At 40.3% G+C, this 27,417-nt stretch overlaps 1 protein-coding gene across 1 annotated transcript in view; it reads right to left on the bottom strand.

The window, feature by feature from the left end:
• Positions 1-14,813, bottom strand: part of LOC142662291 (uncharacterized) — a 50,754-nt gene extending 35,941 nt beyond the window's left edge. Inside the window, exons 1-4 of the mRNA XM_075840471.1 lie at positions 14,281-14,813; positions 14,073-14,196; positions 383-462; positions 105-216 (exon numbers count right to left, since the gene is read on the bottom strand). Coding sequence (XP_075696586.1) covers positions 105-216; positions 383-462; positions 14,073-14,196; positions 14,281-14,304 — 340 coding nt within the window. The 5' untranslated portion in view covers positions 14,305-14,813. The remainder of the gene's footprint in view (positions 1-104; positions 217-382; positions 463-14,072; positions 14,197-14,280) is intronic.
• Between the last annotated feature and the right edge of the window lie 12,604 nt (positions 14,814-27,417).

The following is a 27,417-nucleotide window of genomic DNA, read 5'->3' as shown; positions in this document are numbered from 1 at the left end:
CTACGTATAACACATTGTCTGAAGTGTTACTGTAATGAAGAACTAAGGAGGAACCCCACCTTAACAAACCTCCCAATTCACTTTCTAAATTCATTATTACTGACCTGTGGTAACACCTCCTGGAATTTCCTCCTCCACTTCACTCTTACACAGTTGATCGCCCCTCACCCGCTCTTCTGCTTCATCCTCCGCTTTATTATTAGTCAGATCTTCCCTCTGATTTCAAATATGTAACAATTCAGTACAATACAGCAGAGAGTGTGAAAAATCTAACAGATCAACATAAGAAACCACTAAAATCTAAGACCACATCTATGACCGCAGGATCAAAAAGCTCCACACACCCCTATAGAGATCTGGTATAGGGCTCAGCTTCATCTACCTGATGATTCTCTGGGACATTGTGATTTTCCTCTGGACAGTCCTGGGAAGTCTCTGGTGGATTTCTTCTACTGGATTCATCTGTAGGAAACACACAGTGACTGAATACATGAATACTGTATATCTGTCTATATATCAGACTCTTCTCTCTACAGAGAACAAAACAAATATATCACGCATCGCTGGATCCTCTAAGTGGGGAAACTCGGTTTCCACTTTATTGGAATATAAGCAAACAAAGCTTTAAAGAACACCAGGAGGAATGACAAGGTGGTAGGGATGGCAAATAGATGAAAGCCTACGCGTTTCAAGCACTGACTGTGCTCTTAATCATGGCTAGGTCGAGTGAGCTGCTGCAAGCCGTGAAGGTAAATATATCCTGGGAATCTGGGAGGCTGTACCTGAGAAATGACAACGCCCTCAGGTATGGTAATTTCGGGTCGAAGGTCAGACTCCCGTTAAACATTAGTAAAAAAAAAATTATTGAGTCGATGTGTAGATGAAATTAATAAAGGAATGTTAAATAAGATGAAAATAAAAGCCAAAAACAAGGGCAATATGGTAGTATATATGATACTAGCTATGTCACATAATAATGACAAGATAAGATAGGCTTGCAGAGCGTCACCAGTCAATACCAATGAATAAAAAAGGTAAGGGAAAAGGAAACCACAGAAAGAAATACATTCTAAACAACAAAGAGAAAAATATAAAACCATGCTAGACATAGGGAAAAAGGTTTTTTGGTCACCAAAATAATGAAAAACAACACATAAAAACTATAGATAGCGCAAAAAGTGTACACATGGATAATAATGAAAGATAGCTGGTTAATTGATATGAGATACCAATAATAATTAGTGGCAACAGCATAATGCTACTATACTCATAAATATCTGAAACCAGAATGTACTAGAAGTATACGAAGTTTGTGCTAAATCTAAGTTCTAAAATTGCTAGCAGAAGCTAGATGATGGAAACATGAAAAATAAACATGCATTGGTTGTAATGGTGGAGAATAGGTAACCATGTAGAAAATATTACAAGCATAAAATGATGGACATAAAAACGGAATATCTTAGTAAAAATAGCAAACTGGAAATATGAATACATTGAAAGATAAACGAATATATCTCTTTAGTTGTTAAAGGCTATACATAAATTAATATAAAAAGATGAAGTCATATAATTCGGCTAGAATATTATTAATTATATGTTCGATATTAACCCCTTCCCGCACCTTGGCGTAACTGTACGTCCAGGTGAGCAGTAACTTCGCGCACCTGGGCGTACAGTTACGCCCGCGCTTTAACAGTTAACCGCCGCGCGGCGCTACACCGCAGCGGCGGTTAACTGTGCAGGGTGTCAGCCCTGCTCTCCCTGTTGCCGATCAGCGGCCTGTCGCCGCTGAAATCAGCAATTAACCCCTTCGATGCGGTGGTCGATTGCGATCACCACATCGAAGAGGTTTACAGCGGATCGGCAGCCCCCCACATGCATTTGCGGGGGCTGGCGATCCTTATCATGGCAACCAGAGGCCAGACAATGACCTCCGGGTTGCCATGTACGGAAGCCTCGGAGGATCAGCCTCCGGCCGGTCCTCCGAGGCTTCCTGTCAGTGTGACTGTCACGTCACAATGACAGTTGGAGTACATTACACTACGTGTGTAGTGTAATGTATTCCAGCAGCGATCAGAGCTGCAAGTCTAAGTGTCCCCTAGTGGGACAAGTGAAAAAAGTTAAAAAAAAGATAATAAAAATGTTTTTAAAAAGTGTAAAAATAAAAGTTAGAAGTGACATAAACAAAGAATGCTTTTTTCCCTATAATAACTCTTTTATTATAGGAAAAAAATTAACATGTTAAAAAAAGTACACATATTTGGTATCGCCGCGTTTGTAACGACCCCAACTATAAAACTGTAATATTATTTTTCCCGCACGGTGAACACCGCAAAAAAAATAAACGAAAAACAGTGCCCGAATCACAATTTTTTGGTTACCAACCCTCCCAAAATATACAATAAAAAGTGATCAAAAAGTCGCATGTACGCCAAAATGGTACCAATACAAACTACATCCCGTCCCGCAAAAAACAAGCCCTTACACCGCTTTTTTGACTGAAAAATAAAAACGTTATGGCTCTCAGAATATGGTGACACAAAAAATAATTTATTTTATAAATAAGTGCACCACCGCTGCAAAACATAAAAAAATTATATACATCTGGTATCGCCGTAATCGTATCGACCCGCAGAATAAAGTATAATGGTAATTTATAGCCCAGGGTGAAGGCCATAAAAAAACTAATAAAAAACATTGTCAGAATTGATGGTTTTTGGTCACCTTGCTTGCCAAAAAATGGAATAAAACGTGATCAAAAAAATATCTAGTACCTAAAATGGTACCAATGAAAACTACAGATTGTCCCGCAACGAATAAACCCTCACACAGCTCCGGTGGAGAAAAAATAAAAAAATTCTGGCTCCCAGAATATGGCGATGCAAAATGTGCAGTGTCCAAAAGCGGATAAGATCGGGCGCCATTTATCAGTGCGACACCGGCCACATATCTGCGGATTATTATTTATTTACTGCATTATTATACCCTCTTATTATGCCCTGATGTACCCCGCACAGATAACAAGTACCCTGATGTACCCCGCACAGATTACATATGCCCCCACATTATAAACTGAAACACCAGTAAAACCCCAAACAGAACAACTACCAAGCTACATCTGCGCCCCAAAAGCCAAATGACGCTCCCTCCCTTCTGAGCCCTGCAGCGTGCCCAAACACCAGTTTACGTCCACAGATATGGCATCGCCAAACCCGGGAGAACCCGGTTAATATTTTATGAGGTATTTGTCTTCAGTGGCACAAACTGGGCATAACATATAGTGCACTAAAATGGCATATGAGTGGAAAATTGTTATTTTCACTCCGCACCATGCGCTGCGCATTAACCCCTTCGCGCACCACAACATAGCATGTCTTAGTGTGGGGGGTGATGTATGGAGCGTCTCACGTGAAAAATAAAGAATTTAAAACGGCAAAATGGCTGTTTTTTTGGTCACCTTCGCTCTACCTAAAAATGTAATAAAAAGTGCTCAAAAAGTTGTATGTACCAAAAAATGGTACCAATAAAAACGACCGCTCATCCCTCAATAAATAAGCCCTCATACCGCTCTATTGACTGAAAAATAAAAAAGTTGTGGCTCTTGGAACGCGGGGAGGAAAAAACTAAAAAGGAAAAGAAAAAAAATGGATCAGTCCAGAAAGGGTTAATTACTTTCTAATGAAAAACCATTTGTGACCACACGTGGGGTATTGCCGTACTCGGGAGAAATTGCTTTACAAATGTTGGGTGGCTTTTACCCCCTTTATCCTTTGTGAAATTGAAAAAAATGCAACATTTTAGTGGAAGAAATGTTGATATTCATTTTCATGGCCTAATTCTAATAAATCCTGCAATAGACTTGTGGGGTCTAAATGCCCACTATATCCCTAGATAGATTCTTTAAGTGGTGTAATTTCCACTTTTGGGGGGTTTCCACTGTTTTGGCCTCTAAGGGGCTTTGCAAATGCGACATGGCACCCAAAAACCATTTCAGCTAAATTTGAGCTCCAAAAGCAAAATAGCGCTCCTTCCCTTCTAAGCCTTGCTGTGGGTCCAAACAGCAGTTTATTACCACATATGGTATATTTCCGTAATCGGGAGAAATTGTTTTACAAATGTTGGGGTGCTTTTTATCCTTTATTCCTTGTAAAAATTAAAAATGGCTACCTTTTTTCAGAAAAAAAGTAGATTTTTACCTTTACAGAATAATTCCAATGAATTCAGCAAAATAACCGTGGTGTCAAAATGCTAACTTTACCCCTAGAAAAATTCCTTGATGAGTGTAGTTTCCAAAATGGGGTCACTTTCCATGGGTTTCCACTATTTTGTTCCCTCCAGTGCAATTCAAATGCGACACGGCACTGAAAACTGTTCCAGCAAAATCAGAATTTCAAAATCCAAATGGCACTCCTTCCCTTCTGAGTCTTGCTGTGGGTCCAAACAGCAGTTTATTACCAAATATGGGGTATTGCTATAATCAGGAGAAATTGCTTTACATATGTTGGGGTGTTTTTTCTCTTTTATTCCTTGAAAAAATTACAAATTTCTACGTTTTTTCAGAAAAAAAGTAGATTTTCATCTTCACAAACTAATTCAAATAAATTTAGCAAAAAAACTGTGGGTTCAAAATGCTAATTATACCCCTAGATAAATTCCCTGAGGGGTGTAGTTTCCAAAATGAGGTCACTTTTGGGCGTCTTTATTGTTTTGGCCCCACAAGACCTCTTCAAACCTGACATGGTACCTAAAATATATGCTAAAAAAAAAGGAGGCCCCAAAATCCACTAGGTGCTCCTTTGCTTCTGAGGCCTGTGTTTCTGTCCATGACCGCACTAGGGCCACATGTGGGGTATTTCTAAAAACTGCAGAATCTGGGCAATAAATAATAAGTTACATTTCTCGGGTAAAACCTTCTGTGGTATAGAAAAAAATTTGTAACTTTCACCTCTACTTTGCTTTAATTCCTGTGAAACGCCTAAAGGGTTAATACACTTTCTGAATGCTGTTTTGAATACTTTGAGGGGTGCAGTTTTCAAAATGGGGTGATTTATGGGGACTTTCTAATATATAAGGCCCTCAAAGCCACTTCAGAACTGAATTGGTCCTTGCAAAAATCGCCTTTTGAAATTTTCTTGAAAATATGAGAAATCGCTGCTAAAGTTCTAAGCCTTGTAACGTCCTAGAAAAATAAAAGAATGTTCAAAAAACTATGCCAAACATAAAGTAGACATATGGGGAATGTTAACTAGTAGCTATTTTGTGTGGTATTACTATCTGTTTTACAAGCAGATACATTTAAATTGAGAAAAATGCTAATTTTTGCAAATTTTCTCCAAATCTTGGTGTTTTTCACGAATAAATATTGAATTTATCAACCAAATTTTTTCACTAACATAAAGTACAATATGTCACGAGAAAACAATCTCAGAATCGCTTGGATAGGTAAAAGCATTCCGGAGCTATTACCACATAAAGTGACACATGTCAGATTTGAAAAATCGGCTTCGTCCTGAAGGCCAAAACAGGCTCAGTCCTGAAGGGGTTAATAGTACAGAGGAGAAGATACCCGAAATGAAACAATAGTATCCTGGATAGAGGCATAAAATGGGGGGCAGGGATATGAAGCTCACAATAATGATAATAACTTAATGTACTATGAAGAAAAGACATGGACATTAGTAATATCAGAGAGAAGACTTCGGCCAGGACGGAAGAAACCAGTAAAAACAGCAAAATGCAAAATATACCTGGAAGGTGGCGTTAGTCAAATAAGCAAAACTATACCAATATGGTCAAACGATGCCCCGTTGATGGTTGTAAAATAGCATTGATGATAGAGTGTAACTGTTGGGACACTAAGATAATGGTGGGGGCACCATGCACAACTAGATACAATGTGTAACCTATACTGGGATTCCTAAATATATGCACCTTATTCTGGATGCAGAATATCCATGAACCGGGGCAATGGCACAGAAACAGCATGCACAGATGAGACCAAACAAAATGGACAGGAGCAACATGAAGAGGAGAAGACAACAAAGGGGATATACATTTGCATTAAATAGTATATGACAGGTGATGGGAAGCGTAAATCATGTATAAATTTTGCTATTCTCACAGGTGGTAAACTGATATGTAGATGTCAATAATGAAACATGAGTTCCTTCCTAAGATTGAGACCCAGCGGAAATATCGTATTGAGATGATAGATCCAAAATGCTTCCCGTGTCAATAATCTGTGTTTAAGATCGCCTCCCCTGTTAGTTTTGATCATTTTCTCTATGTCATATATTTTGAGGAAGTTGATATTCCTATTGTGACAGGTGATAAAATGTCTACTGACATTTGAAATGTTAACAATGGCCGGATTTCTGATGTAGCTTAGGTGTTCTAAAATCCTAACCTTCAGTTTCCTTGTGGTGCAACCCACATATTTTAAATTGCAATGAGAACATTCAACTATATAAACTACATGATCGCTGTTGCAGTTAATATGGGTTTTAATTGAGAAGTTGGTTGTGTCATTGGAGTCTGAAAAGATCTTGGTAATTTTACTGACGTGCATACCTTACAAGGGTGAGACCCACATTTGTAATAACCCGTATAGTGTAACCAAGTTGGAGATTTGGTATTGGGTGGCAAATATGAAGGGGAAAGAATATTCCCCAAAGTTGGTGCCCGACGAGAGACTATACGGTAACCGTTTTTAAGTATTGATTCCAGTTTAGCATCTTCAAACAATATGGGGATGTAACGGTGCACCATGTCTCGTATCTCAGAAAACTGGTTACTGTATTGTAAAATGAGTGTGGGTTTTGACATGTTGCTTGTTCCTGAAGTGTCTCTATTTGCCCTGGCATTATTTATAGAAAGTAGGTCTTTCCGGTCCTTCAAGCTGACTATGGCTTGAGCTCTATTTAAAGTCCATCTCTTATAACCTCTATTAGTTAATTTATTGCATATTTTTTGTTGTTCTAATAGGAAACCTTGATTATTGGTGCAGTTTCTTTTTGCCCTGGTCAATTCACCGACAGTTATTGACGAGATGGTATGCTTGGGGTGACTGCTGGTGGCATGGAGAATTGTATTGCCCGAGATGGGTTTGTGAAAAATCTCGGTCTGGATACTTTTGCCCGCAGACCCTGACAATGTCAAGTGCAGAAAGTGGATAGTAGCTGGATGAAAGGTGTACGTAAATTTCAAATTGAAAGAATTAGAGTTAATATATTCTAGAAACTCAGGTATGGCAGATACATCACCTTCCCAAATGATCAGGAGGTCATCTATGTATCTGCCATACCAATGAATGTGACGAAAAAACGGGTTGTGGACAGAGAATAGAGTAGTTTCCTCCCACCATGCCATGACCAAATTGGCAATGGAGGGGGTAAACTTAGCGCCCATAGAGACTCCTCTGTTTTGAAGGAAAAAACACCCTTCATAATTGAAAAAATTGTGGGTCATTAAAAATGAAAGTACATCTAACATATAAGCCTGTAATATCTCATCGTATGTGCTGTATTTCGATACATGATGTTTTAAGGCTTGAATGGCTATATAATGAGGTATAGATGTATATAGCGCCACAACATCGCAACTTAACAAAATATGGGACCACATCCACTCTTGGTTATCAAAGATATGTAGGACATCTTTGGTGTCTCTGAGATGTCCAGGGGTTCTCTGTACAAGAGGCTGTAACAAGAAATCGAGCCACTCAGAGAGTTTTTCTGTGAGTGACCCGATGCCAGAAACGATAGGACGCATGGGTGGGGGATAATACCCTTATGAGTCTTAGGTAGGGCATAAAGAATCGGAATAGTAGGATTTTTGATTGACAAATAGTCATGTTGTTTTTTTGTAATAATGCCATTGTCAAAACCTTTTTTGAGCAAGTTGGCAAGAAGCTGTTGAAAACTAGAGGTAGGGTTATGATCCAATTTAATATATGTTTCTGTGTCACTTAATAGCTCTGTTATCTGATTAACATACATGTTGCGGTCCATAACAGTGACACTGCCACCTTTGTCCGACATGCGGATCACAATTTCCTTGTTGTCTTTAAGGAATTTTATCGCATCTTTCTGGCTAACTGTGAGATTTTTTTGGGGTTTGGTTTTATGACTATGACTGGCAATTTTATGTAATTCTCTCTCTATGATGGACTGAAATCTGTCCATGGAATCAGTCCAAGACTGGATAGGGTAATAAGTAGGATTAGATGTTGGAAATTTGGCCGCTGATGAACCTGAGGGGAATATATTCTGCTGAGCCAGTTCTACCAAATTTAGCAGGGCAACTTGTTCCTGGAACATAAATGAACGAAAAATATTATTATCAGATGGAACCCTATCTGGGATGGTGGAATTACTTTCTGTGAGTGCTTCCGTATCTGAAGAAAAATGCCTTTTGATAGTAAGATTGCGTATGAATTTATTGATATCTAAAAGTGTATGAAAAATATCAAAATCTTTATTGGGAGCAAAATTAAGACCAAGGGCAAGTACTTCAATGTGGGTGGAAGAAAGAGGTATATGAGACAAATTGATAACATCCATGGTATCTTTCAGAGTCTTTGGTTGCGTAATCGGCGTGGCAGTATGGTATCCATGGTTCCGATGTTTCCTGCCCCCCCCTCCTCCCCCGTTTTTTGGGGTACCACGTCTGGCAGGAAAGGAATGACTAAAAGATCCGGACTCTCTGGATAAATCCATATCTGATGCCCCCTCTCTTCCGTCTGTTGTGTCCGGCTCTGTAGAGCTGAAGCTCACTCTACGTTGGCTGATATGGCGATATTTGAACACAGGAGCGTGGAGCTGGTGGTTTCCTCCCATCCCCTCTTCTCTCTACACTTATATGTTTACTGATGAGAGCAGAGATTACAACGTTGAGGTCCTCACTACCTGGGTCGATGTTCCTGCACCCCGTAAGCTGCAGGCCTAAAGTAGATTGTGTCCTACCAGAGTGAATGGTGGGGCACCAACTGCTCCCTGCTCCGCCATGGTATTTAACTGTATCTGTGTTCTGTGGACACACATGAAAGTGGCGGGACACAGGGCTCCTCTCTATCAAGAGTTCCCTACAACCAAAAAAAGTGTCTGGGTGTTACCTGATTATTAGCCTCTTAAAGGCTGTGTACACCGCTGTAGGCAATATTTTCTATACATTATTATTAACCCCTTCACGACAGCCATACGGCTATATACGTTCCAACTGCTGATGCCCCGGGCAGTTGTCACATTATACAGTGAAGGAAATAAGTATTTGATCCCTTGCTGATTTTGTAAGTTTGCCCACTGTCAAAGACATGAACAGTCTAGAATTTTTAGGCTAGGTTAATTTTACCAGTGAGAGATAGATTATATTAAAAAAACAAAACAGAAAAGTCTGTGATGATCCTACCTGATTGATAAGTACTTTTCCCCTAATCGCTATTCATTCTACCGTTATGGTCTGAATGACCTTCTTCTAATTGACTTGGAATTATATTATACAGTGAAGGAAATAAGTATTTGATCCCTTGATGATTTTGTAAGTTTGCCCACTGTCAAAGTCATGAACAGTCTAGAATTTTTAGGCTAGGTTAATTATACCAGTGAGAAATAGATTATATATATATAAAAAAAAAGAAAATCACATAGTCAAAATGATATATATTTATTTGCATTGTGCACAGAGAAATAAGTATTTGATCCCCTACCAACCATTAAGAGTTCAGCCTCCTCCAGACCAGTTACACGCTCCAAATCAACTTGGTGCCTGCATTAAAGACAGCTGTCTTAAATGGTCACCTGTATAAAAGACTCCTGTCCACAGACTCAATTAATCAGTCTGACTCTAACCTCTACAACATGGGCAAGACCAAAGAGCTTTCTAAGGATGTCAGGGACAAGATCATAGACCTGCACAAGGCTGGAATGGGCTACAAAACCATAAGTAAGACGCTGGGTGAGAAGGAGACAACTGTTGGTGCAATAGTAAGAAAATGGAAGACATACAAAATGACCGTCAATCGACATCGATCTGGGGCTCCATGCAAAATCTCACCTCGTGGGGTATCCTTGATCCTGAGGAAGGTGAGAGCTCAGCCTAAAACTACACGGGGGGGAACTTGTTAATGATCTCAAGGCAGCTGGGACCACAGTCACCAAGAAAACCATTGGTAACACATTATGCCGTAATGGATTAAAATCCTGCAGTGCCCGCAAGGTCCCCCTGCTCAAGAAGGCACATGTACAGGCCCGTCTGAAGTTTGCAAATGAACATCTGGATGATTCTGAGAGTGATTGGGAGAAGGTGCTGTGGTCAGAGGAGACTAAAATTGAGCTCTTTGGCATTAACTCAACTCTCCGTGTTTGGAGGAAGAGAAATGCTGCCTATGACCCAAAGAACACCGTCCCCACTATCAAGCATGGAGGTGGAAACATTATGTTTTGGGGGTGTTTCTCTGCTAAGGGCACAGGACTACTTCACTGCATCAATGGGAGAATGGATGGAGCCATGTACCGTCAAATCCTGAGTGACAACCTCCTTCCCTCCACCAGGACATTAAAAATGGCTCGTGGCTGGGTCTTCCAGCACGACAATGACCCGAAACATACAGCCAAGGCAACAAAGGAGTGGCTCAAAAAGAAGCACATTAAGGTCATGGAGTGGCCTAGCCAGTCTCCAGACCTTAATCCCATTGAAAACTTATGGAGGGAGCTGAAGATCCGAGTTGCCAAGCGACAGCCTCGAAACCTTAATGATTTATAGATGATCTGCAAAGAGGAGTGGGCCAAAATTCCATCTAACATGTGTGCAAACCTCATCATCAACTACAAAAAAGTCTGACTGCTGTGCTTGCCAACAAGGGTTTTGCCACCAAGTATTAAGTCTTGTTTGCCAAAGGGATCAAATACTTATTTCTCTGTGCACAATGCAAATAAATATATATAATTTTGACAATGTGATTTTCTGTTTTTTTTTTTTAAATATAATCTATCTCTCACTGGTAAAATTAACCTAGCCTAAAAATTCTAGACTGTTCATGTCTTTGACAGTGGGCAAACTTACAAAATCAGCAAGGGATCAAATACTTATTTCCTTCACTGTGTATATTATATATATATATATATATATATACACACACACACACATACACGTTGGCAGAATGGAACAGGGTTTAATGTGTGCAGCGCTGCACTTTCATGTCTGCCGGCTCTCTCCACAAGTGCCAGAACATCTCCCCCTTAGTTTCATCAATCTTAGATGCCAAACCCCTGCAGATAGCACCTTAATCCCCCTGTAGATAGCGCCACCCCCCCTGTAGATAGCGCCACACACCCCCCCTGTAGATAGCACCACTGAAGCTCCCTCTAGGAGCGTAATCCCGTGTCAGAGCGTTGCCATCATTTTTGGCCGGGAATTGTGCACCTAGAGGGAGCCCCTCACATCTCTGTCAATATATTGTCAGGGAGAGTGTTGTCAGGAACTCCTGCGGGAGTGGAATCTACAGCCTATTTAAGAGAGGATAATTTCTCAAATCGGACGTGTCACTTTAAGGGTATGTGCACACGGGGCGGATAAGCTGCAGATTTTCTACAAAGTATTTCATTGCGGGAAAATCTGCAGCGTATTACAGTAGCAGCAATGAGGATGAGATTTTAACAAATCTCATCTACACGTTGCGCAAAAAATACACAGAAAAGAAGTGCGGTGCAGATTCTCAATATCTCCTGTGAAAACGCTGCAGAATATCCACACGGAAAACCCGGTCAGAAGTTCCGCAGTGTTGACACCGTGTGTGGACGCAACATAAGTGGGAATAAGATTTTACTTATCCAAGTCATTGTTTTTTTCAGAACACATTGTACTTTACATTAGTGGTAAATTTTGCTCCATACATTCTGTGTTACATAGTTATTAAGGATGAAAAAGACACAAGTCCATTAAGTCCAACCTGTAATCCGACCGTGTTGATCCAGAGAAAGACAAAAACCCCCATGAAGTGGATGACAATTGTCTCATTAGCGGAAAACTCCTCCCCTGACTCCAAATCTGGAAATCACAATAAATCCCTGGATCACCGTCCCATCTCCAGAATCTAGAACCCATAACTTGTAAAATTAAAGAGAACCTCCGATTATACTGACATTATATAGAAAACTATTATACTGCGGGAGTGTGCCGATAATCATCTTTCTAAATGACTTGTACTATCATCGGCACACTACAACCGTATAATAGTTTTCTATATAATGTCAGTATAATCGGAGGTTCTCTTTAATATTACAAGTTTTGGTACTAGATTCTGGAGACGGGACGGTGATCCAGGGATTTATTGTGATTTCCAGATTTGGAGTCGGGGAGGAGTTTTCCACCGTAATGAGACAATTGTCATTCACCTCATGGGGGGTTGGACTTGATGGACTTGTGACTTTTTTCATTATTATTATTAACTATATAACACAGAATGTATGGGAAGGTTGTAACGATCGGTAACTTCTTTTGTTTTCTGTCTGTTTAATTAGTCTATATAAACCTTTTTAAATGGTAATTATTAAAGTTCGTTTTTAAGTCTCCACCCTTTACTGGAAATATATAACCCCAGCACACACAGAGGTACGCAAAAGATCCAGATGCAAACAAATTTAAGTTTTATTGCAACAAAAGATGGTAAAGTTGAGGTAGAAAGCGACTTGGTAAAGACGTTTCGGCCGAACCTCGACCTTTGTCACGGTCGCTGTAAGACGATATCACTGGTATGGGATGTCCGCCGGATATTCCCTGTGTGTCCACCCTTTACTGATTCCGTTATATGAGTTTTGAGGACACTATTTTTTCTTAAATGATTTGCAGCCATTATCGGAGACCTGCAGAAGTTCTTAGTTTGTAAACTACTAGTCTAAAGCCGGTCATACACTCTGGATGTCAGGTGAACCATCGTTCCTCCCCTCCTCCATGTACATGAACGCTCGGTCGGGTGTGTATGTGTCTTCAATAGGGGAAAGTCGCTGCCAAACTCCTCTGATAGTGACTTGTCTACTAACAAATGGATCCGGCATGTTGAAATTCTGCAGCCCGATCCTTCTCTCTCCTGACATCTGACGTCCGGGCAGAGTTGGGAAGTCGCCATACACATTAGAAAATAAGCAGGTCCGGTCTACATACAGCTAATGTGTATGACCAGCTTAGCACACTGGCGGAGATTGATGACTGGCAGTAACATACACCTGGTACGACTTCCCATCCTCCACACTACAAATGAGCGGCATGTCACAGAATATGATTGTGTTGTTCCTCCCCACAAATGTGTACAGATGTGTAAAGTAATGGCCCCCACATCACAGATTCCCAGCAGCTGATCTCAATGTCTGTGGGGGGCTGATATTAACCCCTTCCATCATTGCTCCTTAGATGTTCTGAATGGACAGGAGATTAAGCAAGGAACGTGTGTTTGGAGCTCAGGCATCGGCCCCATCAGGAACGTCTGTCACACCAGCAGATTTTATGAGCAGGATCACAAAGGGAAACCTGTCAATCATTCTGAGTGGGCGGGGGATGCAGGACTCACAGGCTTTCTCTAGGAGTCCTGGCAGCATTTAGTAGGGAACCTGTCAGTAGGTTTGGAGCCACTAAACCCCCAGCTTGTCGTTACGTAGCTGGAGTTTAGTGTTCCAAACCTGCCCACGTCAAAACCCTCCGTTTCAGCAAAAGAAATTACAAGTTATGGAGAGGAGTCCAGGAGAGAAGTCCGGCGGGAATGAGAGCATGAACATTACACACATGAAGCCGAGGACGGTACACCTCTCTTTACTGCGCTCGTACAGTGTACTGCTCTGGGCTTCATTTGTGGCAAAGACCAAATCGGTCTATTAATGCAGCGCTCTGCAGTTATTAGACATATACAGGAAACATAAGGATCTAATGTGATGTGAAAAGAGCAGAAATTGCGGAGCTTCTACATTACACGTCATTGTACACACGTATATATGTACTGCACTATTATAGTATAAAGACTTCAGCATGGCCGCCAGTCCAGCCTGTGCCCCCAGTAATGCCAAACATCTATATCGGTCTCTTCTCACCTTGTGATGTGCGCGGCCGGTAGTTCTCCATCATGACCTCCTCGTACAGATCCTTGTGTTCTTCTAGATACTCCCACTCCTCCATGGAGAAATAAACAGTGAGATCCTGACACCTTATAGGAACCTGACACACACAATGATACAGTCATCACCCAGACACCTCCAGTGCTGTTACTGTAGAATTCCCCAGCATTCCCAGCAGTGTCACCTCTCCAGTCAGCAGCTCAGTCATCTTGTAGATCAGTTCTAAGATCTTCTTCTCATGTATCTGGGAGTCAGGGGGAGGCTCTGTGATGGGCCTCTGACTACTGCTCCATCCTCCTGACTCATGGATGATGGGAGTCGTACAGTCACCCGATGTCTTCTTCACTATTGTGTACTCCTGTGTATGGAGAGACACTTAGAGAACTGAACACAGTATTCCCCCCTCAGTAGGAAGAGGGAGATTGTGACCCCGCTGTATAGAGCTCTAGTGACCCCACATCTGTAATACTGGAGACCTCACCTGCAAAAAGACATTGAGAAAATAGAACGAGGCCAAAACTAAAAAGGAAATAATATTGGGAGGGGGGGACTAGATGGACCATGTGCTCTCCTCCTGCCGTCATCTTCTGTTTCTATATAGAGGTCATCCTGATCCTCCTGGTTCCTGGTCATTCTCATTGCTCTACAACATTACTATTGCTGCATTGGTGACATGACACATAACTGACCATATTGGTGGCTGATCTTCAGCTTCTTGACGTCACTTGGAAGGTCTGGACGCTGTTATACAGGACACTGGATTCTTCCTATTTCTTCCTATTATGTATTGTCCCTTCCCCATGTGTGACTTGTTCTATAATGTAGAAAATTTTACCTCTCTGCTCAACAGGTAGATGATCTCCAAGGTGAAGTCTAATATTCTTCTGCTCATCTCATTCCTGTCCTTGTCCATCCTTGGTGGGTCATTCAGGAGAAGGAACGTTGTGGAGGAGAGGATGGGAAAACTGGAGGATCTAGTACTGCAGATGTCTTTATGAAGAGAGGAGAAGATGGAAATCATACAGGGGACAACATCATGTGTGACATACAGAACCTCACTTATTGATCATTGAGAGAAACATCTTCTCAGAGCTGTCACCACATGGAATAAAGGGGTATTCCCAACACGGACATTTCACACAGGATATGCCAGAAATGTCTGATAGATGCGGCTCCACCTCTGGCCGTGCTCGGCTGTTTCTGGACCTCCTATACAGGTGAATGGAGAGAGTCGTGCATATGTGTGGTCACCTCTCCATTCATTCTCCACCTGGATGTAGTCATCACCTCACCAGGCGGGTCGGAGGGACCCCGTTCTCCACATAGAGGTGGGACCCCCATATATCAGACATTTATGGCATATCTCTCAGGTGAGGAGAGTAAAATAAAGACCCTCCAGACAATGAAGACCTGACTCCTGACACATGGCGGATACTGAGGAGACATTGCTCACATCTCACAAGACGTGGTGCACACTATGCAGAGAGTGTTTGATATAAACTGTGAGGTTCTGCAGCAGCTGAGGTGACGTTATATATAGGGAACATGCAGTGTGATCTCTTATCATCATGTTATAGCTCAGGTGGAGCGGAGCAGAGTGATACATTGTTTTGTGGGATAAGATTCACTATAAACTTGTATTTTACTAATTTACCCCCTTCCTGCAGAGGACATTTACCGCTCAGGAGTTGTTCACATGCCATAGGGAAGACCTGACACCTGATGCAAAGGCCGGAGACCGGAGAGAACTAAGATTATGGCCATTTAACCCCTTTGAAGCTGCGGTCAATAGTGACTGACGGACCTAAGTGTTTGGGAGGGGGCTCCTCTGTAAGATCATTCTCAACTCGAGATTGTGGAGTAATGATGAGTTGTCAATTGCAATTGTGAACAGAAAAAAAAAAACCTTCACCTTACAAAATGTTTTATTACGGATTTTTTTTAACTCTAAATAATTGTTATCACCCCAAAAATAATGACCGGACTAATAAATGATGATGTTTTACGACTTCTTTCAGCGTGAAGTTTAAGGAGTTCAGAAACATTATTGTAAAGTATCTTCCCATTTGCAGTCAGGACTGGATGACATAATTCGGGATGGTGTAAGAGTTATTCCAGAGAGACCCCAACACGAGGACGTCTCCACCGAGTTTATGTGAGAGTGAAATACGGAGTCATACTTGTCTCACCACTGAAGTTATTTCCACCGTGGTCATAAAAAGCCAATCCTGGAATTATAACAGAGCTACAAATAGTTCTTTGTCTTGTACAGATAACGGGGTCACTAGTAAGACAGATATAGATTATAATACATCACGTCATTTATCTCATCCGCTCTCTACAATGTCAGGTTCAATATGTCGGTTGTACAACATTAATGGTGCATGGTGCGAATACATAAACCTCTTCTAGATCCTAACAAGAAAGACGCCAGTAATCAATCCGTCATGTCCAAATACGGCCATTCCCATAACAGCACTGAACGTCATGGTGCGGGGAGAGAAGTATGGAGCGGGTTTACAGGCTGAGCCGGCTTCAACGGAACCCATGAACAGAGCCCTGACGCAGATCTGAACGAAAGTATCAACTATTTGTATATAAGACAGTCTCTCTCCTCTTGGTATATCTGACAGGAGAGAGACTGTCTAATGTAAATAGAGGAGAGAGAGAGAAACGATGATACAGTCGCTGCAATTGCTCCTCCTCGGTCCTCCTTGGGTCTCTTCTTTTCAATTTAGAGCCCGCAGGATCCAGTGTGTGTCCTCGGGTTCCTTATCCTCTCGTCTGCCCTTCAGTACATGAGGGGCAGGGAAAGGAAGCAACAGTTGCGTTACATGGTGAGGCGGCCCTGCAGGTGTGCAGAGGAGGGTGAAGACGTCGGGGGTCAGGAGGGTGTAAGTTCGGAGAGCCTGCTGGTGCTGGACTCGCTGTTGCTCTAGCGGATTCTTTCTCCAGTGCCCCTCCCGCCAAAATGTGAAGCCAATACCGTGGGGTCGGCACTGATATAAATTTCACGAATCTGATAAAAATCAGAATCGTGCTTCAATAAAAGGGCAAATTAATTGAATTCATTTGATTAGGTGCTCAACCCCAGCAGCAAGTGTATTACAGCTGACACTTCGCACTAAGGCCCCATGCACACTGCCGTGCCTGTGATTACGGCCCGCGATGATGGGCACGGCCAGGCGCTGGTGGCCGCGGACAGCCACTCACATTTTAGGCCCGTGCTCCCATACATATACGGGAAGGTGTCTGTGGTCAATATAAGTGAATGGGTCCGTAATTGCGGATCATAATTACGGTCGATTTTTGCTGTCGTGTACATGGGGCCTAACGGCCAGGAACAGAGAGAAGTCCAATCCCGGCTGTTTAACTACTTAGATGTCTTGGTCAATAGCAACTGCAGAATCTAAGCTGGTTAGAATGAGGGAGAGGTCCTCTCTGACAGCTCATCCCGACGCAATTATGGGGTGTAGATGGTTGTCATGGCAGCCTGGGGGGTAATGAAGGTCTGCCATCTTTCTACTCCTATTAAGCCCCACTAGTTCAAGTCCCCAAGGGAAGTAATACAATTTGTTAAAAGTAGTCAAATAAAGTTTTTAGTTATGTTCAAAAATACTAAAATAACTTCCGATTTTTTTCTCTAAAGTAACAGAAAAAAACGAAATAATAAACATATCTGGTATCACCGCATCCGTAAAAGTCAGAACCATTACAATTTAATGTGATTTACCAGTATAGTTAACGCAATAGAGGAAAAAAAAGCTAGAATCACTGTTTTGTGGTCAGCTTAGCTCTAAAAAACTAATTTTTTATAAAAAGTATCAAAAACTACAGGTCGGCCCACAAAAAACAAGAAACCCTCACTCTACTCCATCCACACAAAACAAGTATTTTTTTTTCGATTTGTTTTGTTCTTTGTAAAAGTCGCACATCATGAAAATCGATAGAAATTTGGTATCGCCGCAATTGTACTGACCTTCAAAATAAAGAAAATGTCATTTTTACCAAACTGTTGAACGCTATAAGGGTATGTGCACACACAAAATGAAAACCGTCTGAAAGTACGGAGCTGTTTTCAGGGGAAAACAGCTCCTGATTTTCAGACGGTTTCTATTCAAAGTCGTGTTTTTCACTGCGTTTTTAACGGCCGTTTTTGGAGCTGATTTTATATAGCGTCTATGTAGAACGGCTCCAAAAACGGCTGAAGAAGTCACATGCACTTCTATTTCACGCAACTGTTTTTCAAAACGGCCGCGTAAAAAACGCCCCGTCGGAACAGAACGCATTTTTTCCCATTGAAATCAATGGGCAGATGTTTGGAGGCGTTCTGCTTCCGATTTTTCGGGACGTTTATGGCACGAAAAACACTCCGTGTGAACATACCTTAAAAACTAAACCGAAAAAACATTGGAAGAATCAGAATTTTTTTTCCCCATTTCACCCCACAAAGAAGTTTTTTTCAGTTGCAGTGACATTATGCGATACTTTATATGACGCCCTGAAAAACGACAACTCGACCCGCAAAAAATAATCCACACCGTGGCATTGACAGAAAAACGAAAAAGTTACAAATCCTAGAAGACAGGGGGAAAAAAAATAAATAAAATGGCCTGGCCGTAAAAGGGTTAACCTGCGGTGCGGATTAGGATTCGCTGCACATTTGTTGCAGAATTTCCCCATTAAGTTCAATGGGATAGTTAAGCTCCGCAACAAACGCCATTGTTCCCAGAACCATCTGCAGCTCCACCGCGTGTTCATAGCAACGCTGCAGGTTACACATATATAAAAAAGAAGGCATCATGTGACCCCTGCAGCCAATCACAGGCTGGAGAGGTCACATGTCATTATATGGGTCACCTGGGCACAGCCGGAAGAGCAGGGACGTTTTGCTATGGTAACGCTCTGAGAGGTGAGGATCAGCCTTGTTGTATTTCTGTAGTAGATATTCAGGAGGATTATACGTCCACCATTTGGGGTGATTTCCTTCCGTGGTGTGGCTCGTATTCGCTACGTGTGAACATTCCCTTAAACCGCACGGTGAACGACATTAACAAGAAATGTATAAAAGTCAGTGAATAAGTTGTATGTACCGAATATTATGTCATTACAAAATACGACTCGTCCCACAAAACATCCGTCCACTACAAAGACCACAAATAACAACTTACCCCAAAGAGGCCGGCACTGGAGGGGCTAAATCCCGGCTAGTAGTCCAGTGGGCAGGGTCACTCAATGATTGACAGCTCTCTGTATACACACTCATACAGGGGTGACTGATAACAGAGAGAACACCCGACCAGCGCTGCTCTACCGTATACACGACAATAGCAGAAGGACCTGTGATGGCGTCACCGCCTCGTGACCGGGGCAGGAGTTTATCAGTGGAGAGAAGTGGTGGATGAAGGACCTGTGGTGATGATGATCACGTGACATAAGGGGTAATGAGGATCATGTGACCGATGCAAGAGTGGTCAGAGCTAAGAAGTGCAAAATATAATAGTTTGTGACTAAAAGACCTGCGATGATGTCAACACCAGTGACCGAGGCAGGAGGGGTGGAGCTGGTCAGTGGAGAGAAGTGTTGAGTAAAGGACCTGTGAGAGGGCGGGGCATCTGTGCTGTGTGGAGAAGTAATGTACTCCGTGTTTTCTTCTTCGTTAGGTTGTCAGCAATTATGTGAGAGTTGGAGCCAGGGAAATGCTGGGAATTGTAGTTCACTCCTCTTATACCCCTCCCCGTAATGTCCTCTGATATCCAATAATAAGTCTGGACATGCTGGGAGTTGCAGTTCTCTCGTCATATCTCCTCCCAGTAATGTCCCCTGATATCCCATAATAGCAGCATGGAGATGTTGGGAGTTGTAGTTCTCTCTTCCTATGATCTCTTCTATGCAGGCCTTTATTCATTCTGGTGCTGCAGCAGATTTTCTAGATTTAGATTTTGCCACGAAGTTGTGGATTATCTCTGCATCTCTGGAGAAAGCCATTGACATTTGTTCATTGGATGGTACTCCTGTGTCTGGAGGATCGGTAAGATCCCGTACTCCTGGTCTGAAGTTTTCAGAAGGAAGTATCCACTGTGAGATTATTTCTCTTCTCTTAGTTCTCTCTCCCTCCTATCCTATTATTTTGGGGGTGTCCTTGGTTGTTCCTCCATACTCCAGCGTTTGATTGGACTTCAGGAGAATTAGTGCAGTGGGAAAGTTCAGTTCAGGGACATGTTTTACTTCCCCGATTCTAGTCTCAGTCACCAGTCTCCGGGGTCTGCCTGTTGAGTATAGAGAATTTGTTTATGTTTTGTGTGAAAAATCTGCTGATGTTCTTCCCCCTCATAGAGAGTAGGACTGCTCCATTCATCTAGTTCCACGTTCCAAAAACCTTAAGGCTGACGCCCTTTCTCGCAGTTTTCTGCAGCAACATGTAAAGACCCCTGTGCCTTCTTTCATCATTCCTCCTTATAAAATTGTGACAGGGGTAACACAGGATATTTCTGATTTACTTCCTCAGACTGAAGTGTTAGTGGTATATTTAAAGCCTTCCACCACAGGATTTTATATTTTCTATACTCTACAAAAATTTGTAATCAGATCACTGGAATAGGACTAGAGTTTCGTTTAAAATGTAACCTTTACTCGTAACATGTTTTAAAAAGTGTGCAAAACAAATGACACACTAGGACAAGACTGTTTACGACAAAAAAAATCTTCCTCATCATGAAGGAGATATAATGCTCCATGAAATAAAATGTCAATTTTATATTGATGATATTAACATTTTTTGCAGAGTGTAAATGGTGCTCCAAATGATTTCAATACATGTGAGAGTGGTCTTTTTCCCAGAAGGATAGATATTAATATCTGTGGGGTAATGACCCCTCCTACCCATTCCGTAGTTTGTCAAAGTCCTGTTCCGTGGCTGGGGACTGGGAAACCTCACTTGTTTCTTTCTTATATTTAGGCAAAAGAAAAAAACAGATCCGGAGTAATAAAATATAACTTTTAGTGAGCTTGTTAAAACATACAATGCATCAAAATGAGGATCTCATATGCCAATGCTGCATGCAAATTCTCATATATATTTAATGATTTCTATTTAAATCAAGTTTCCAGAGACAGCACGAAATCAGTCCGCCTTTGTGAGGTTTCCTAATTTGTAAAATGCTGTACCTATTTTCAGGTTTTTCCAAATTTCACTCTTATACAAGGACCACATATATGGGTAATGTAAAAGAAATGGGGCAGTTGCCCTCCTACCCCTTATTTTCAGTTGGTAGTCCTTTAAATAGATGTGTCCAGAGATCGTGAAATAGCCTCTCCTGTATAGTGGATGGTAAATGAAAGTTCTCCCAACGAGTTTCTTGCTGACCAAGCGATTCCTCAGGGGAGATGAAATTAGCTACAACATTTTACAAATTTAGGAAACCTCGCAAAGGCGGACTGATTTCGTGCTGTCTCTAGAATCTTGATTTAAATAGAAATCATTGAATATATAGGAGAATTTGCATGCAGCATTGGCATATGAGATCCTCATTTTGATACATTGTATGTTACGTATGTTTTAACAAGCTTATATTTTATTACTCCGGATCAATTTTTTTCTTCATTCTAATATTACGGAGAACGAATCTATTTCTGTCCAGGTGGGGGATATACAATACCACGAAAATTGTAATTAGAATTAGCCAATAAATCCTTGCCTTCTTCCGACGCGTTTCCTTGTGGCCAGAATTCTTCTGGCGAGAGAACACCATATAACCTCCTTGACAGGAGGCACAGATTAAGTTGGAGCGGTTTTGAAGTTTCGTTCTTCTGCAGTGGCAGGGATTCCTCACAGCACTTGTTTCCCAGTGCTGGAGAATACGCTAGTTCCGGCATATGACGTCATCGCCCACATGTGTTTTCTGTTGCTATTTATACAGGTTATTACCTCCTTCGTTGTGCACTCCTCCAGTGACGTATTTGGGGGAGTGCCTCTTAGTCGAAGCTGATACGCCACCGAATCCAGAGCACCTCCCATTGGGTGGTGTCTGTCAGTAACTCGGTGCCGTCTAGCTTCTCCCACCAAAATCACGAACCACTATCTCTGTGTCACCTGTTGCAAGCTAAGAACCACTACCTGAAGGTGTAGCTGGTGTCACCCTGGAAGGAGAAGACTCACGTGACTGTGTATGTTGGTCCAATGTGAAAAAAGCCTAAAGGCTACGATCAGTGGAAATGATTTGTACTACAAGCCACGTGGTCTGTGGTGGGACAAATATTACAAGGAGACCCCCATGATTTTCTTGTTCCTCACATGAATTACCCTCCCCACAAATGTGCACAGATGTGTAAAGTAATGGTCCCCACATCACAGATTTATAGCATGTGATCTCAACATGGCCTCCAATGCCAGCCTGTGCCCACAGTAATGCTAATATATATCTGTCCCTTCTCACCTTGTGATGTGCGCGGCCAGTAGTTCATCATGACCTCCTCGTACAGATCCTTGTGTCCTTCTAGATACTCCCACTCCTCCATGGAGAAATAGACAGTGACATCCTGACACCTTATAGGAACCTGACACACACAATGATACAGTCATCACCCAGACACCTCCAGTGCTGTTACTGTAGAATTTCCCAGCAGTGTCACCTCTCCAGTCAGCAGCTGAGTCATCTTGTAGATCAGTTCTAAGATCTTCTTCTCATGTATCCGGGAGTGAGGGGGAGGCTCTGTGATGGGGCTCTGACTACTGCTCCATCCTCCTGACTCATGGATGATGGGAGTCGTACAGTCACCCGATGTCTTCTTCACTAATGTGTACTCCTGTGTATGGAGAGAGACACTTAGAGAACTGGACACAGTATTCCCCCCTCAGTAGAAAGAGGGAGATTGTGACCCCACTGTATAGAGCTCTAGTGACCCCACATCTGTAATACTGGAGACCTCATCTACAAAAATACAATGAGGAAACGAGGCCAAAGACGACTACAAGAATGGTGGAAGGTCTGAAGAATAAAACTTCTTCTATAATAAAGAGTAGAGAAATGTAGAAAAGTTTACCTCTCCACTCAACAGGTAGATGATCTCCAAGGTGAAGTCTAATATTCTTCTGCTCATCTCATTCCTGTCCTTGTCCATCCTTGGTGGGTCATTCAGGAGAAGGAACGTTGTGGAGGAGAAGATGAGAAAACTGGAGGATCTAGTACTGCAGACGTCTTTATGAAGAAAGGAGAAGATGGAAATCATACAGGGGACAACATCATGTGTGACATACAGAACCTCACTTATTGATCATTGAGAGAAACATCTTCTCAGAGCCGTCACCACATGGAATAAAGAGGTATTCCCAACACGGACATTTCTCCCCAGGATATGCCAGAAATGTCTGATAGATGCGGCTCCACCTCTGGCCGTGCTCGGCTGTTTCTGGAACTCCTATACAAGTGAATGGAGAGAGTCGTGCACATGTGCGGTCCACGGTTGTCACGATACCAGAATTTGGACTTCGATACGATACTTGGTGTAGCATTGCGATAATCAATACCAAAACGATACTTTGCCAACAATCAGAAAAACTTTTTTTTTTATTAACAATAAAAATATTTTCTGATGTGAGGCACGAGGTGTGATGAATTTTGAACCTCCATGTGCCTCACATTAATAGTAATTAACTCCATCATGTTCCTCACAGTCATAATGGACAACATTGGGTTAATGTGAGGTACATGAAGGGGTTAATTACTATTAATGTGAGGCACATGGAGGTTCAAAATTCATCACACCTCGTGCCTCACATTAATAAGTAAAAGAAAGCAGATTTTATTTTATAACAGCATTTAAACATCATAAATGACGCTATAAATGTGTTATTACGGTCGTGATGATACCGAATATGTGAATATTTTATGTATCGAGACTTATTTTAATGTTTATTGTAAACATTTGTGTGCACTGTCATATATCTATATACGTATAGTAATGTACTGTATATATATCTATACACTGATAGTAATGTACTGTCATATATCTATATACGTATAGTAATGTACCGGCATATATTTATATACTGATAGTAATGATTCCTACTCTGAATGGTCACCAGTTATAAGTGGTGTACCCCAGGGTTCAGTGATGGGACCACTATTATTCAACTTATTTATTAATGATATAGAGGATGGGATTAATAGCACTATTTCTATTTTTGCAGATGACACCAAGCTATGTAATATAGTTCAGTCTATGGAAGATGTTCATGAATTGCAGGCAGATTTAAACACACTAACTGTTTGGGCGTCCACTTGGCAAATTAAGTTTAATGTAGATAAATGTAAAGTTATGCATCTGGGTACGAAAAACCTGCAAGCATCATATGTCCTAGGGGGAGCTACACTGGGGGAGTCAATTGTTGAGAAGGATCTGGGTGTACTTGTAAATCATAAACTCAATAACAGCATGCAGTGTCAATCAGCTGCTTCAAAGGCCAGCAGGATATTGTCGTGTATTAAAAGAGGCATGGACTCGCGGGACAGGGATGTAATATTACCACTTTACAAAGCATTAGTGAGGACTCATCAAGAATATGCAGTTCAGTTCTGGGCTCCAGTTCATAGAAAGGATGCCCTGGAGTTGGAAAAAATACAAAGAAGAGCAACGAAGCTAATTAGGGGCATGGAGAATTTAAGTTATGAGGAAAGATTGAAAGAATTAAACCTATTTAGCCTTGAAAAAAGACGACTAAGGGGGGACATGATTAACTTATATAAATATATTAATGGCACATACAAAAAATATGGTGAAATCCTGTTCCTTGTAAAACCCCCTCAAAAAACAAGGGGGCACTCCCTCCGTCTGGAGAAAAAAAGGTTCAACCTGCAGAGGCGACAAGCCTTCTTTACTGTGAGAACTGTGAATGTATGGAATAGTCACCGCAGGAGCCGTCACTGCAGGGACAGTAGATGGCTTTAAAAAAGGCTTAGATAATTTCCTAGAACAAAAAAGTATTAACTCCTATGTGTACAATTTTTTTCCTTCCCTTTTCCAGTCCCTTGGTTGAACTTGATGGACATGTGTCTTTTTTCCACCGTACTAACTATGTAAATATGTAATGTACCGGTACATATCTATACACTGATAGTAATGTACTGTGTATATATATATCCATACACTGATAGTAATGTACTGTATATATCTATACACTGATAGTAATGTACTGTATATATATCTATACACTGATAGTAATGTACTGTATATATATCTATACACTGATAGTAATGTACTGTATATATCTATACACTGATAGTAATGTACTGTATATATCTATACACTGATAGTAATGTACTGTATATATCTATACACTGATAGTAATGTACTGTATATATATCTATACACTGATAGTAATGTACTGTATATATATCTATACACTGATAGTAATGTACTGTATATATATCTATACACTGATAGTAATGTACTGTATATATATCTATACACTGATAGTAATGTACTGTATATATCTATACACTGATAGTAATGTACTGTATATATATCTATACACTGATAGTAATGTACTGTATATATATATCTATACACTGATAGTAATGTACTGTATATATATCTATACACTGATAGTAATGTACTGTATATATCTATACACTGATAGTAATGTACTGTATATATCTATACACTGATAGTAATGTACTGTATATATCTATACACTGATAGTAATGTACTGTATATATCTATACACTGATAGTAATGTACTGTATATATATATACACTGATAGTAATGTACTGTATATATATCTATACACTGATAGTAATGTACTGTATATATATCTATACACTGATAGTAATGTACTGTATATATCTATACACTGATAGTAATGTACTGTATATATCTATACACTGATAGTAATGTACTGTATATATCTATACACTGATAGTAATGTACTGTATATATCTATACACTGATAGTAATGTACTGTATATATCTATACACTGATAGTAATGTACTGTATATATATCTATACACTGATAGTAATGTACTGTATATATATATCTATACACTGATAGTAATGTACTGTATATATATCTATACACTGATAGTAATGTACTGTATATATCTATACACTGATAGTAATGTACTGTATATATCTATACACTGATAGTAATGTACTGTATATATCTATACACTGATAGTAATGTACTGTATATATCTATACACTGATAGTAATGTACTGTATATATATATACACTGATAGTAATGTACTGTATATATCTATACACTGATAGTAATGTACCGTATATATATCTATACACTGATAGTAATGTACTGTACATATCTATACACTGATAATGTCCTGTATATATCTATACACTGATAGTAATGTACCGTATATATATCTATACACTGATAGTAATGTACTGTGTATATATATCTATACACTGATAGTAATGTACTGTATATATCTATACACTGATAGTAATGTACTGTATATATATCTATACACTGATAGTAATGTACTGTATATATATCTATACACTGATAGTAATGTACTGTATATATATCTATACACTGATAGTAATGTACTGTATATATATCTATACACTGATAGTAATGTACTGTATATATATCTATACACTGATAGTAATGTACTGTATATATCTATACACTGATAGTAATGTACTGTATATATATCTATACACTGATAGTAATGTACTGTATATATCTATACACTGATAGTAATGTACTGTATATATCTATACACTGATAGTAATGTACTGTATATATATCTATACACTGATAGTAATGTACTGTATATATCTATACACTGATAGTAATGTACTGTATATATATCTATACACTGATAGTAATGTACTGTATATATATATATCTATACACTGATAGTAATGTACTGTATATATATCTATACACTGATAGTAATGTACTGTATATATATCTATACACTGATAGTAATGTACTGTATATATATCTATACACTGATAGTAATGTACTGTATATATATCTATACACTGATAGTAATGTACTGTATATATATCTATACACTGATAGTAATGTACTGTATATATCTATACACTGATAGTAATGTACTGTATATATATCTATACACTGATAGTAATGTACTGTATATATATCTATACACTGATAGTAATGTACTGTATATATCTATACACTGATAGTAATGTACTGTATATATATCTATACACTGATAGTAATGTACTGTATATATCTATACACTGATAGTAATGTACTGTATATATATATATCTATATACTGATAGTAATGTACTGGTATATATCTATACACTGATAGTAATGTACT

This window comes from Rhinoderma darwinii, chromosome 1, assembly GCF_050947455.1.
Source record: "Rhinoderma darwinii isolate aRhiDar2 chromosome 1, aRhiDar2.hap1, whole genome shotgun sequence".
NCBI lineage: Eukaryota > Metazoa > Chordata > Amphibia > Anura > Rhinodermatidae > Rhinoderma > Rhinoderma darwinii.
The sequence above is the reverse complement of the archived record's forward strand: the minus strand, read 5'-3'. Positions and strand labels throughout refer to the sequence as shown.